This window comes from Oncorhynchus mykiss, chromosome 23 (genome assembly GCF_013265735.2).
Source record: "Oncorhynchus mykiss isolate Arlee chromosome 23, USDA_OmykA_1.1, whole genome shotgun sequence".
Lineage (NCBI taxonomy): Eukaryota > Metazoa > Chordata > Actinopteri > Salmoniformes > Salmonidae > Oncorhynchus > Oncorhynchus mykiss.
Window position 1 is genome coordinate 6283238 of NC_048587.1, and position 13395 is coordinate 6296632.

General features: G+C 43.3%; 1 protein-coding gene across 1 annotated transcript in view; it reads left to right on the top strand.

Annotated features, from left to right (window-relative positions):
• LOC110510837 (disintegrin and metalloproteinase domain-containing protein 12) overlaps window positions 1-13395 on the top strand; it is a 245135-nt gene that overhangs the window by 196502 nt on the left and 35238 nt on the right. Inside the window, exons 16-19 of the mRNA XM_036960839.1 lie at window positions 4786-4984; window positions 7341-7418; window positions 9711-9819; window positions 10840-10975. Of these exons, the coding sequence (XP_036816734.1) occupies window positions 4786-4984; window positions 7341-7418; window positions 9711-9819; window positions 10840-10975 (522 nt within the window). The remainder of the gene's footprint in view (window positions 1-4785; window positions 4985-7340; window positions 7419-9710; window positions 9820-10839; window positions 10976-13395) is intronic.

Here is a 13395-nt window from a genome sequence, read left to right on the forward strand (position 1 = left end):
GTAGGACTGGGCTACAGTCTAATGTAGGACTGGGCTACAGTCTAATGTAGGACTGGGCTACAGCCACTCTTTCAGTCTAATGTAGGACTGGGCTACAGCCACTCTTTCAGTCTAATGTAGGACTGGGCTACAGTCTACTGTAGGACTGGGCTACAGCCACTCTTTCAGTCTAATGTAGGACTGGGCTACAGTCTAATGTAGGACTGGGCTACAGTCTAATGTAGAACTGGGCTACAGTCTAATGTAGGACTGGGCTACAGCCACTCTTTCTGTCTAATGTAGGACTGGGCTACAGCCACTCTTTCAGTCTAATGTAGGACTGGGCTACAGTCTAATGTAGGACTGGGCTACATTCTAATGTAGGACTGGGCTACAGCCACTCTTTCAGTCTAATGTAGGACTGGGCTACAGTCTAATGTAGGACTGGGCTACAGTCTAATGTAGGACTGGGCTACAGCCACTCTTTCAGTCTAATGTAGGACTGGGCTACAGTCTAATGTAGGACTGGGCTACAGCCACTCTTTCAGTCTAATGTAGGACTGGGCTACAGCCACTCTTTCAGTCTAATGTAGGACTGGGCTACAGCCACTCTTTCTGTCTAATGTAGGACTGGGCTACAGCCACTCTTTAAGTCTAATGTAGGACTGGGCTACAGTCTAATGTAGGACTGGGCTACAGTCTAATGTAGGACTGGGCTACAGCCACTCTTTCAGTCTAATGTAGGACTGGGCTACAGTCTAATGTAGGACTGGGCTAAAGTCTAATGTAGGACTGGGCTACAGTCTAATGTAGGGCTGGGCTACAGTCTAATGTAGGACTGGGCTACAGCCACTATTTCAGTCTAATGTAGGACTGGGCTACAGTCTAATGTAGGGCTGGGCTACAGTCTAATGTAGGGCTGGGCTACAGTCTAATGTAGGACTGGGCTACAGTCTAATGTAGGACTGGGCTACAGTCTAATGTAGGGCTGGGCTACAGTCTAATGTAGGGCTGGGCTACAGTCTAATGTAGGACTGGGCTACAGCCACTATTTCAGTCTAATGTAGGACTGGGCTACAGTCTAATGTAGGGCTGGGCTACAGTCTAATGTAGGGCTGGGCTACAGTCTCATGTAGGACTGGGCTACAGTCTAATGTAGGACTGGGCTACAGCCACTCTTTCTGTCTAATGTAGGACTGGGCTACAGCCACTATTTCAGTCTAATGTAGGACTGAGCTACAGCCACTATTTCAGTCTAATGTAGGACTGGGCTACAGCCACTCTTTCTGTCTAATGTAGGACTGGGCTACAGCCACTATTTCTGTCTAATGTAGGACTGGGCTACAGCCACTATTTCAGTCTAATGTAGGACTGGGATACAGCCACTATTTCAGTCTAATGTAGGTCTGGGCTACAGCCACTCTTTCTGTCTAATGTAGGACTGGGCTACAGCCACTCTTTCTGTCTAATGTAGGACTGGGCTACAGTCTAATGTAGGACTGAGCTAAAGCCACTCTTTCTGTCTAATGTAGGACTGGGCTGCAGTCTAATGTAGGACTGGGCTACAGTCTAATGTAGGACTGGGCTACAGCCACTCTTTCTGTCTAATGTAGGACTGGGCTACAGCCACTCTTTCAGTCTAATGTAGGACTGGGCTACAGTCTAATGTAGGACTGGGCTAGTGTCTAATGTAGGACTGGGCTACAGCCACTCTTTCAGTCTAATGTAGGACTGGGCTACAGTCTAATGTAGGACTGGGCTACAGTCTAATGTAGGACTGGGCTACAGCCACTCTTTCAGTCTAATGTAGGACTGGGCTACATCCACTCTTTCAGTCTAATGTAGGACTGGGCTACAGTCTAATGTAGGACTGGGCTACAGTCTAATGTAGGACTGGGCTACAGCCACTCTTTCAGTCTAATGTAGGACTGGGCTACAGTCTAATGTAGGACTGGGCTACAGTCTAATGTAGGACTGGGCTACAGCCACTCTTTCAGTCTAATGTAGGACTGGGCTACAGTCTAATGTAGGACTGGGCTACAGTCTAATGTAGGACTGGGCTACAGCCACTCTTTCAGTCTAATGTAGGACTGGGCTACAGTCTAATGTAGGACTGGGCTGCAGTCTAATGTAGGACTGGGCTACAGTCTAATGTAGGACTGGGCTACAGCCACTCTTTCTGTCTAATGTAGGACTGGGCTACAGCCACTCTTTCAGTCTAATGTAGGACTGGGCTACAGTCTAATGTAGGACTGGGCTAGTGTCTAATGTAGGACTGGGCTACAGCCACTCTTTCAGTCTAATGTAGGACTGGGCTACAGTCTAATGTAGGACTGGGCTACAGTCTAATGTAGGACTGGACTACAGCCACTCTTTCAGTCTAATGTAGGACTGGGCTACAGTCTAATGTAGGACTGGGCTACAGTCTAATGTAGAACTGGGCTACAGTCTAATGTAGGACTGGGCTACAGCCACTCTTTCTGTCTAATGTAGGACTGGGCTACAGCCACTCTTTCCGTCTAATGTAGGACTGGGCTACAGTCTAATGTAGGACTGGGCTACAGTCTAATGTAGGACTGGGCTACAGCCACTCTTTCAGTCTAATGTAGGACTGGGCTACAGTCTAATGTAGGACTGGGCTACAGTCTAATGTAGGACTGGGCTACAGCCACTCTTTCAGTCTAATGTAGGACTGGGCTACATCCACTCTTTCAGTCTAATGTAGGACTGGGCTACAGTCTAATGTAGGACTGGGCTACAGTCTAATGTAGGACTGGGCTACAGCCACTCTTTCAGTCTAATGTAGGACTGGGCTACAGTCTAATGTAGGACTGGGCTACAGTCTAATGTAGGACTGGGCTACAGCCACTCTTTCAGTCCAATGTAGGACTGGGCTACAGCCACTCTTTAAGTCTAATGTAGGACTGGGCTACAGCCACTCTTTCAGTCTAATGTAGGACTGGGCTACAGTCTAATGTAGGACTGGGCTACAGCCACTCTTTCAGTCTAATGTAGGACTGGGCTACAGCCACTCTTTCTGTCTAATGTAGGACTGGGCTACAGCCACTCTTTCAGTCTAATGTAGGACTGGGCTACAGTCTAATGTCGGACTGGGCTACAGCCACTCTTTCAGTCTAATGTAGGACTGGGCTACAGTCTAATGTAGGACTGGGCTACAGTCTAATGTAGGACTGGGCTACAGTCTAATGTAGGACTGGGCTACAGCCACTCTTTCTGTTTAATGTAGGACTGGGCTACAGTCTAATGTAGGACTGGGCTACAGTCTAATGTAGGACTGGGCTACAGCCACTGTTTCAGTCTAATGTAGGACTGGGCTACAGTCTAATGTAGGACTGGGCTACAGCCACTTTTTCTGTTTAATGTAGGACTGGGCTACAGTCTAATGTAGGACTGGGCTACAGTCTAATGTAGGACTGGGCTACAGCCACTGTTTCATTCTAATGTAGGACTGGGCTACAGCCACTCTTTCTGTCTGATTCTCTGCTGATTTCCCTGGAACTGGGATTGAAAAGAGTCCTAACACAACAGAATCTAAACTGGGGTTGAAAAGAGTCCTGACAACACAACCGAATCTAAACTGGGGTTGAAAAGAGTCCTAACACAACAGAATCTAAACTGGGGTTGAAAAGAGTCCTAACAACACAACAGAACCTAAACTGGGGTTGAAAAGAGTCCTGACAACACAACAGAATCTAAACTGTGGTTGAAAAGAGTCCTGACAACACAACAGAACCTAAACTGGGGTTGAAAAGAGTCCTAACACAACAGAACCTAAATTGGGGTTGAAAAGAGTCCTAACACAACAGAACCTAAACTGGGGTTGTAAAGAGTCCTGACAACACAACATAACCTAACCTGGGGTTGAAAAGAGTCCTGACAACACAACAGAACCTAAACTGGGGTTGAAAAGAGTCCTGACAACACAACAGTACCTAAACTGGGGTTGAAAAGAATCCTGACAACACAACATAATCTAAACTGGGGTTGAAAAGAGTCCTAACACAACAGAACCTAAACTGGGGTTGAAAAGAGTCCTGACAACACAACAGAATCTAAACTGGGGTTGAAAAGAGTCCTGACAACACAACAGAATCTAAACTGGGGTTGAAAAGAGTCCTGACAACACAACAGAATCTAAACTGGGGTTGAAAAGAGTCCTGACAACACAACAGAATCTAAACTGGGGTTGAAAAGAGTCCTGACAACACAACAGAATCTAAACTGGGGTTGAAAAGAGTCCTGACAACACAACAGAACACTGTGTAGTAGTTACTGTAGTTCTAGCAACACAGTAGTTACTGTAGTTCTAGCAACACTGTAGTTACTGTAGTTCTAGCAACACAGTAGTTACTGTAGTTCTAACAACACAGTAGTTACTGTAGTTCTAACAACACAGTAGTTACTGTAGTTCTAACAACACAGTAGTTACTGTAGTTCAGCGGCGTCAAACTCAATCCTGCACTGTCTGCAGGTTTTCGCTCCTCCATTGTACTTGATCGATCAATTAAGGTAATTGATTAGTATAAGAACTCCCCTCACCTGGCTGTCTAGGTCATAATTTGATACAAATTGAAAGGAATTAACGAAATAACCAGCAGGCACACAGCCCTCCAGGAAATCATTTTGACACCACTGTTGTAGATGGTTGGAGAGAGAGTCAAGTTATTTGACAGCTAAGACTCTGGCTCCAGTAACAATGAAATATCATTCAGGTGAATGCCTTTAGTTGTGTTTTCTAATCTTGTGATTAATGGGGTGTTGTTTGTTGTTTGTTGTTGTTTACAGAGATGCTAAGTGTGGCAAAATACAGTGTCAAGGAGGAGCCAACCGGCCAATAATAGGCACCAATGCCGTCTCCATAGAAACCAACATCCCCCTACAAGAGGGGGGCCGAATCCTGTGCCGGGGGACCCATGTCTACCTGGGGGACGACATGCCTGACCCAGGCCTCGTCATGTCGGGCACAAAGTGTGGCGACGCCATGGTGAGAACTCAACACTGTTACCCTGTTCACACCACTGGGCCGTCGGACCATCCAGGAGAAAGTGTGTTGTTGTTGTTGTTGACAGAGGTTAACTGTGCTGGCCTCTGGTTGGTTTGGGTCAGCAATGTACGTTTTGGGTCAGCATGGTACGGTTTGATTCAGCATTGTATGGTTTGGGTCAGCATTGTATGGTTTGGGTCAGCATTGTATGGTTTAACTCAGCATTGTACGGTTTGGGTCAGCATTGTATGGTTTGGCTCAGCATTTTACGTTTTGGGTCAGCATGATAGCGTGAAAAGGGTACTTGAATTAGACTTAAATTTCCATTTAAATATACAGCTCTGAACTAGCCAGTAGAGTCCAATTGATCTGTGACACTGGTTACAGCCAGTTTAGTTTTTTAGGAAGGCCTTTTTCCAGCCCTAAACACTGGGCAGTGACCGTGGAATCTAACGGTGGTGACATCAGTGTAGTCTGTCTGTCTGTCTGTCTGTCTGTCTGTCTGTCTGTCTGTCTGTCTGTCTGTCTGTCTGTCTGTCTGTCTGTCTGTCTCCTCTCTCTCTCTCTCTCTCTCTCTCTCTCTCTCTCTCTCTCTCTGCCTGCCTGTCTATCGGTCTGTCTGCTCTCTCTCTGTCTGCCTGTTCTCTGTCTGTGTCTCTCTCTATCTCATTTCAATTTCATTTTAGGGGCTTTATTGGCATGGGAAACATATGTTAACGTTGCCAAAGCAAGTGAAGTAGATAATTAACAAAAATGAAATAAATAAAAATGAACAGTAAACATTTAACACACAGAAGTTCCAAAATAATAAAGACAACAAATGTCATATTATGTACATACAGTGTTGTAACGATGTGCAAATAGTTAAAGTACAAAAGGGAAAATAAATAAACATAAATATGGGTTGTATTTACAATGGTGTTTGTTCTTCACTGTTTAACCTTGCTGCTTGTTTAGCAGGCCCTCGTGCCAAATTGAGTCAAAAGCTTTTTTGAAAATCAACAAAGCATGAGAAGAATTTGCCTTTGTTTTGGTTTGTTTGTTTGTCAATTAGGGTGTGCAGGGTGAATACATGGTCTGTTGTACGGTAATTTGGTAAAAAGCCAATTTGACATTTGCTCAGTACGTTGTTTTCATTGAGGAAATGTACGAGTCTGCTGTTAATGATAATGCAGAGGATTTTCCCAAGGTTACTGTTGACACATATTCCACGGTAGTTGTTGGGGTCAAATTTGTCTCCACTTTTGTGGATTGGGGTGATCAGTCCTTGGTTCCAAATACTGAGGAAGATGCCAGAGCTGAGGATGATGTTAAAGAGTTTTAGCCAACTGGAATTTGTGGTCTGCATATTCATTTTGTTTAGGATACCATCAACACCACAGGCCTTTTTGGGTTGGAGGGTTTTTATTTTGTCCTGTGTTTTTGTTCAATGTATTTGGAGAATCCAGTGGGTTCTGGTAGTCTTTAATAGTTGAATCTAAGATTTGTATTTGATCATGTATATGTTTTTGCTGTTTGTTCTTTGTTATAGAGCCAAAAAGACTGAAGAAGTGGTTTACCCATAGATCTCCATTTTGGATAGATAACTCTTCGTGTTGTTGTGTGTTTAGTGTTTTCCAATTTTCCCAGAAGTGGTTAGAGTCTATGGATTCTTCAGTTACATTGAGCTGATTTCTGACGTGCTGTTCCTTCTTTTTCCGTAGTGTATTGCTGTATTGTTTTAGTGATTCACCGTAGTGAAGGAGTAGACTCGGGTTTTCCGGGTCTCTATGTTTTTGGTTGGACAAGTTTCTCAATTTCTTTCTTGAGAAACCCGGCGTTCTTCATCAAACCATTTGTCATTGTTGTTCATTTTCTCAGGTTGTCTGCTTGTAATTTATTTATTTTTGATAGGGAAGCTGAGAGTTTAAATATACTGTTCAGGTTTTCTACTGCCAAGTTTACACCTTCACTATTACAGAGAAACATTTTGTCCAGGAAATTGTCTAGAAGGGATTGAATTTGTTGTTGCCTAATTTTCTCTCTCTCACTTTCTCTCTCTCCCACCTCTCTTTCTCCCTCCCTCTCCGCCCTAACCCCCCCCTCTCTCTCTCTTTCTCTCTCGCTCTCTCTCTCTCTCTCTCTCGCTCTTCCTCCCCCATCTCTCTCCCTCCCTCGACCCCCCCCTCTCTCTGTCTCTCTCTCTCTCTCTCTCTCTCTCTCTCTGTCTCTCTCTCTCTCTCTCTGTCTCTCTCTCGCTCTCTCTCTCACTCTCGCTCTTTCTCTCTCTCTCTCTCTCGCTCTTTCTCTCTCTCTATTTCTCTCTCTCTTTCCCCCCACTCTCTCTCTCTCTCTCTCTCTCTCTGTCTGTCTGTAGATGTGTCTGAACCGGCAGTGTCAGAACGTCAGTGTCTTTGGAGTGCAGGAGTGCTCAGAGAAATGCAGCGGTCGAGGGGTGAGTAAGGTCACGGTTAAAAACCCCCCTTTTGAACACCTCCCCCTCTTTTTTTGGTCCTTTCTTACGTGCCAAATTGCACCCTCTACCCTTACATAGTGCACAACTTTTCAACCAGAGCCCTGCAAAGCCCCAGGTCAAAGGTTGTGCACTACATTAGGGAGTAGGCTGCCATGAGGGACTGAGACCATGAGACTGGTTCATGATCCATGTCTGTAATTTATCCCACATGTGACTTTGATCCTTGCCGGTCCAGTAGATCTTCCCCTCGGTAATAAAGTCGTCCTCATGCAATCCTTAAACCATCACTGTTCAGCTTCTGGTTGAATACCGTACATTGACTTCATATATGCATACATGCGCGCACACACACACACGCACACACACACACGCACGCACGCACGCACGCACACACACACACACACACACACACACACACACACACACACGCGCACACACACACACCCACCCACACGCTCATACACACACACACACACACACACGCGCACACACACACACCCACCCACACGCTCATACACACACACACACACACACACACACACACACACACACACACACACACCAACCTACCAACCTCTACTGTTTCAGAGTGTGATCTGTTTCCGGTAAGGTAACCCATTCCAGTGTTCTGTTATCAATCATCCTGGAGGGCTGCCTGCCGAGAGGTTCAATCAGTTTGGTGTGGTGGATTCATTTATGTTCAGCTTTAAGTGCCATTCATCATCGACTGGCTCTGAGGCACACGTCCTTGTCCTGAAATGTGCTGAAATGTCAAGTCAGACAAAAGGTTTATTTGGCCAAACCCAGGCAGGCAAAGGGTGTAAGGCACACAGTTAAACTTGAAGTATGTGATCTACAGTAGCAGTAGTATGTTGTGATATACTAGCTACAGGTGTGATATGTTGTGATATACTACCTACAGGTGTGTTATGTTGTGATATACTACCTACAGGTGTGATATGTTGTGATATACTACCTACAGGTGTGATATGTTGTGATATACTACCTACAGGTGTGATATGTTGTGATATACTACCTACAGGTGTGATATGTGGTGATATACTACCTACAGGTGTGATATGTTGTGATATACTACCTACAGGTGTGCTATGTTGTGATATACTACCTACAGGTGTGATATGTTGTGATATACTACCTACAGGTGTGCTATGTTGTGATATACTACCTACAGGTGTGTTATAACTACAATATGTTGTGAAATACTAGCTACAGGTGTAATATGTTGTGATATACTACCTACAGGTGTGTTATGTTGTGATATGCTACCTACAGGTGTGTTATAACTACAATATGTTGTGATATACTACCTACAGGTGTGATATGTGGTGATATACTACCTACAGGTGTGTAATGTTGTGATATACTACCTACAGGTGTGTTATAACTACAATATGTTGTGATATACTACCTACAGGTGTGTAATAACTACAATATGTTGTGATATACTACCTACAGGTGTGATATGTTGTAAAATACTACCTACAGGTGTGTAATAACTACAATATGTTGTGGTATACTACCTACAGGTGTGATATAACTACAATATGTTGTGATATACTACCTACAGGTGTGTTATGTTGTGATATACTACCTACAGGTGTGTTATAACTACAATATGTTGTGATATACTACCTACAGGTGTGATATGTTGTGATATACTACCTACAGGTGTGTTAAAACAACAATATGTTGTGGTTTCCTACCTACAGGTGTGTAATAACTACAATATGTTGTGATATACTACCTACAGGTGTGATATAACTACAATATGTTGTGATATACTACCTACAGGTGTGATATGTTGCGATATACTACCTACAGGTGTGTTATAACTACAATATGTTGTGATATACTACCTACAGGTGTGTAATAACTACAATATGTTGTGGTTTCCTACCTACAGGTGTGTTATAACTACAATATGTTGTGATATACTACCTACAGGTGTGATATGTTGTGATATACTACCTACAGGTGTGTTATAACAACAATATGTTGTGGTTTCCTACCTACAGGTGTGTAATAACTACAATATGTTGTGATATACTACCTACAGGTGTGATATGTTGTGATATACTACCTACAGGTGTGTAATAACTACAATATGTTGTGGTATACTACCTACAGGTGTGATATAACTACAATATGTTGTGATATACTACCTACAGGTGTGTTATAACAACAATATGTTGTGATATACTACCTACAGGTGTGTTATAACAACAATATGTTGTGGTTTCCTACCTACAGGTGTGTAATAACAACAAGAACTGCCACTGTGAGGCCCACTGGGCTCCTCCCTTCTGTGACAAGGCAGGCTTCGGGGGAAGTGTGGACAGTGGACCGATGAGGCTAGCAGGTACCCATTGTTACCAACCCAAAAGTCTGCTATAATGTCATGCAAAGTAGGCTTGGGGTCAATTCCTTCTCCATTTAGTCATTTCAGATTGTTAATTGAAATTCCAATGTTCCTCATTGAGACTAGCCATGTTGCTATAGATGGCCATTGTAGCTAATGCCATTGTTCCTCATTGAGACTAGCCATGTTGCTATAGATGGCAATTGTAGCTAATGCCATTGTTCCTCATTGAGACTAGCCATGTTGCTATAGATGACCATTGTAGCTAATTCCATTGTTCCTCATTGAGACTAGCAATGTTGCTATAGATGACCATTGTAGCTAATTTCATTGTTCCTCATTGAGACTAGCAATGTTGCTATAGTTGGCCATTGTAGCTAATGCCATTGTTCCTCATTGAGACTAGCCATGTTGCTATAGATGGCCATTGTAGCTAATGCCATTGTTCCTCATTGAGACTAGCCATGTTGCTATAGATGGCCATTGTAGCTAATGCCATTGTTCCTCATTGAGACTAGCCATGTTGCTATAGTTGGCCATTGTAGCTAATGCCATTGTTCCTCATTGAGACTAGCCATGTTGCTATAGATGGCCATTGTAGCTAATGCCATTGTTCCTCATTGAGACTAGCCATGTTGCTATAGATGACCATTGTAGCTAATGCCATTGTTCCTCATTGAGACTAGCCATGTTGCTATAGATGACCATTGTAGCTAATTCCATTGTTCCTCATTGAGACTAGCAATGTTGCTATAGTTGGCCATTGTAGCTAATGCCATTGTTCCTCATTGAGACTAGCCATGTTGCTATAGATGGCCATTGTAGCTAATGCCATTGTTCCTCATTGAGACTAGCCATGTTGCTATAGTTGGCCATTGTAGCTAATTCCAGTGTTCCTCATTGAGACTAGCCATGCTGCTATAGATGGCCATTGTTTCTACCACAGGATCTGGCTCCCCAGGCTCAAAAGGTATTGCTGTTTTCATGTACTTCATGTCTGTCTCTGATGTCATTTCCCAGACTACGGTGGCGTGGCGGTGGGGGTCCTGTTGACTCTAATAACCTTCCTGGGAGCCGGCCTCATCGTCTCCATCAAGAGAAAGACCCTCCTGAGACTACTCTTCACCAACAAGAAGAACCCTATGGACAAGCTGAGGTAAATTAGAACACTTTGGACAAGCTGAGGTAAATTAGAACACTATGGACAAGCTGAGGTAAATTAGAACACTTTGGACAAGCTGAGGTAAATTAGAACACTATGGACAAGCTGAGGTAAATTAGAACACTATGGACAAGCTGAGGTAATATAGAACACTATGGACAAGCTGAGGTAATATAGAACACTATGGACAAGCTGAGGTAAATTAGAACACTTTGGACAAGCTGAGGTAAATTAGAACACTATGGACAAGCTGAGGTAAATTAGAACACTATGGACAAGCTGAGGTAAATTAGAACACTTTGGACAAGCTGAGGTAAATTAGAACACTATGGACACGCTGAGGTAAATTAGAACACTATGGACAAGCTGAGGTAAATTAGAACACTATGGACAAGCTGAGGTAAATTAGAACACTATGGACAAGCTGAGGTGAATTAGAACACTATGGACAAGCTGAGGTAATATAGAACACTATGGACCAGCTGAGGTAAATTAGAACACTATGGACAAGCTGAGGTAAATTAGAACACTTTGGACAAGCTGAGGTAAATTAGAACACTATGGACAAGCTGAGGTAAATTAGAACACTATGGACAAGCTGAGGTGAATTAGAACACTATGGACAAGCTGAGGTAATATAGAACACTATGGACCAGCTGAGGTAAATTAGAACACTATGGACAAGCTGAGGTAAATTAGAACACTATGGACAAGCTGAGGTGAATTAGAACACTATGGACAAGCTGAGGTAATATAGAACACTATGGACCAGCTGAGGTAAATTAGAACACTATGGACAAGCTGAGGTAAATTAGAACACTATGGACAAGCTGAGGTAAATTAGAACACTATGGACCAGCTGAGGTAAATTAGAACACTATGGACAAGCTGAGGTAAATTAGAACACTATGGACCAGCTGAGGTAAATTAGAACCCTATGGACAAGCTGAGGTAAATTAGAACACTATGGACCAGCTGAGGTAAATTAGAACACTATGGACAAGCTGAGGTAAATTAGAACACTATGGACCAGCTGAGGTAATATAGAACCCTATGGACAAGCTGAGGTGAATTAGAACACCATGGACCAGCTGAGGTGAATTAGAACACTATGGACCAGCTGAGGTAATATAGAACACTATGGACCAGCTGAGGTAATATGGAACATTATGGACAAGCTGAGGTGAATTAGAACCCTATGGACCAGCTGAGGTGAATTAGAACACTATGGACCAGCTGAGGTGAATTAGAACACTATGGACCAGCTGAGGTAATATAGAACACTATGGACCAGCTGAGGTGAATTAGAACACTATGGACAAGCTGAGGTAATATAGAACACTGTGGACAAGCTGAGGTGAATTAGAACCCTATGGACAAGCTGAGGTAATATAGAACACTATGGACAAGCCGAGGTAATATAGAACACTATGGACCAGCTGAGGTAATATAGAACCCTATGGACAAGCTGAGGTGATATAGAACACTATGGACCAGCTGAGGTAATATAGAACCCTATGGACAAGCTGAGGTGATATAGAACACTATGGACCAGCTGAGGTAATATAGAACACTATGGACCAGCTGAGGTAATATAGAACACTATGGACCAGCTGAGGTAATATAGAACACTATGGACCAGCTGAGGTAATATAGAACACTATGGACCAGCTGAGGTAATATAGAACACTATGGACCAGCTGAGGTAATTTTATTTATTTATTTTATTTTACCTTTATTTAACCAGGTAGGCAAGTTGAGAACAAGTTCTCATTTACAATTGCGACCTGGCCAAGATAAAGCAAAGCAGTTCGACAGATACAACAACACAGAGTTACACATGGAGTAAAACAAACATACAGTCAATAATAAAGTATAAACAAGTCTATATACAATGTGAGCAAATGAGGTGAGAAGGGAGGTAAAGGCAAAAAAAGGCCTTGGTGGCAAGGTAAATACAATATAGCAAGTAAAACACTGGAATGGTAGTTTTGCAATGGAAGAATGTGCAAAGTAGAAATAAAAATAATGGGGTGCAAAGGAGCAAAATAAATAAATAAATTAAATACAGTTGGGAAAGAGGTAGTTGATAGGGCTAAATTATATGTGGGCTATGTACAGGTGCAGTAATCTGTGAGCTGCTCTGACAGTTGGTGCTTAAAGCTAGTGAGGGAGATAAGTGTTTCCAGTTTCAGAGATTTTTGTAGTTCGTTCCAGTCATTGGCAGCAGAGAACTGGAAAGAGAGGCGGCCAAAGAAAGAATTGGTTTTGGGGGTGACTAGAGAGATATACCTGCTGGAGCGTGTGCTACAGGTGGGAGATGCTATGGTGACCAGCGAGCTGAGATAAGGGGGGACTTTACCTAGCAGGGTCTTGTAGATGACATGGAGCCAGTGGGTTTGGCGACGAGTATG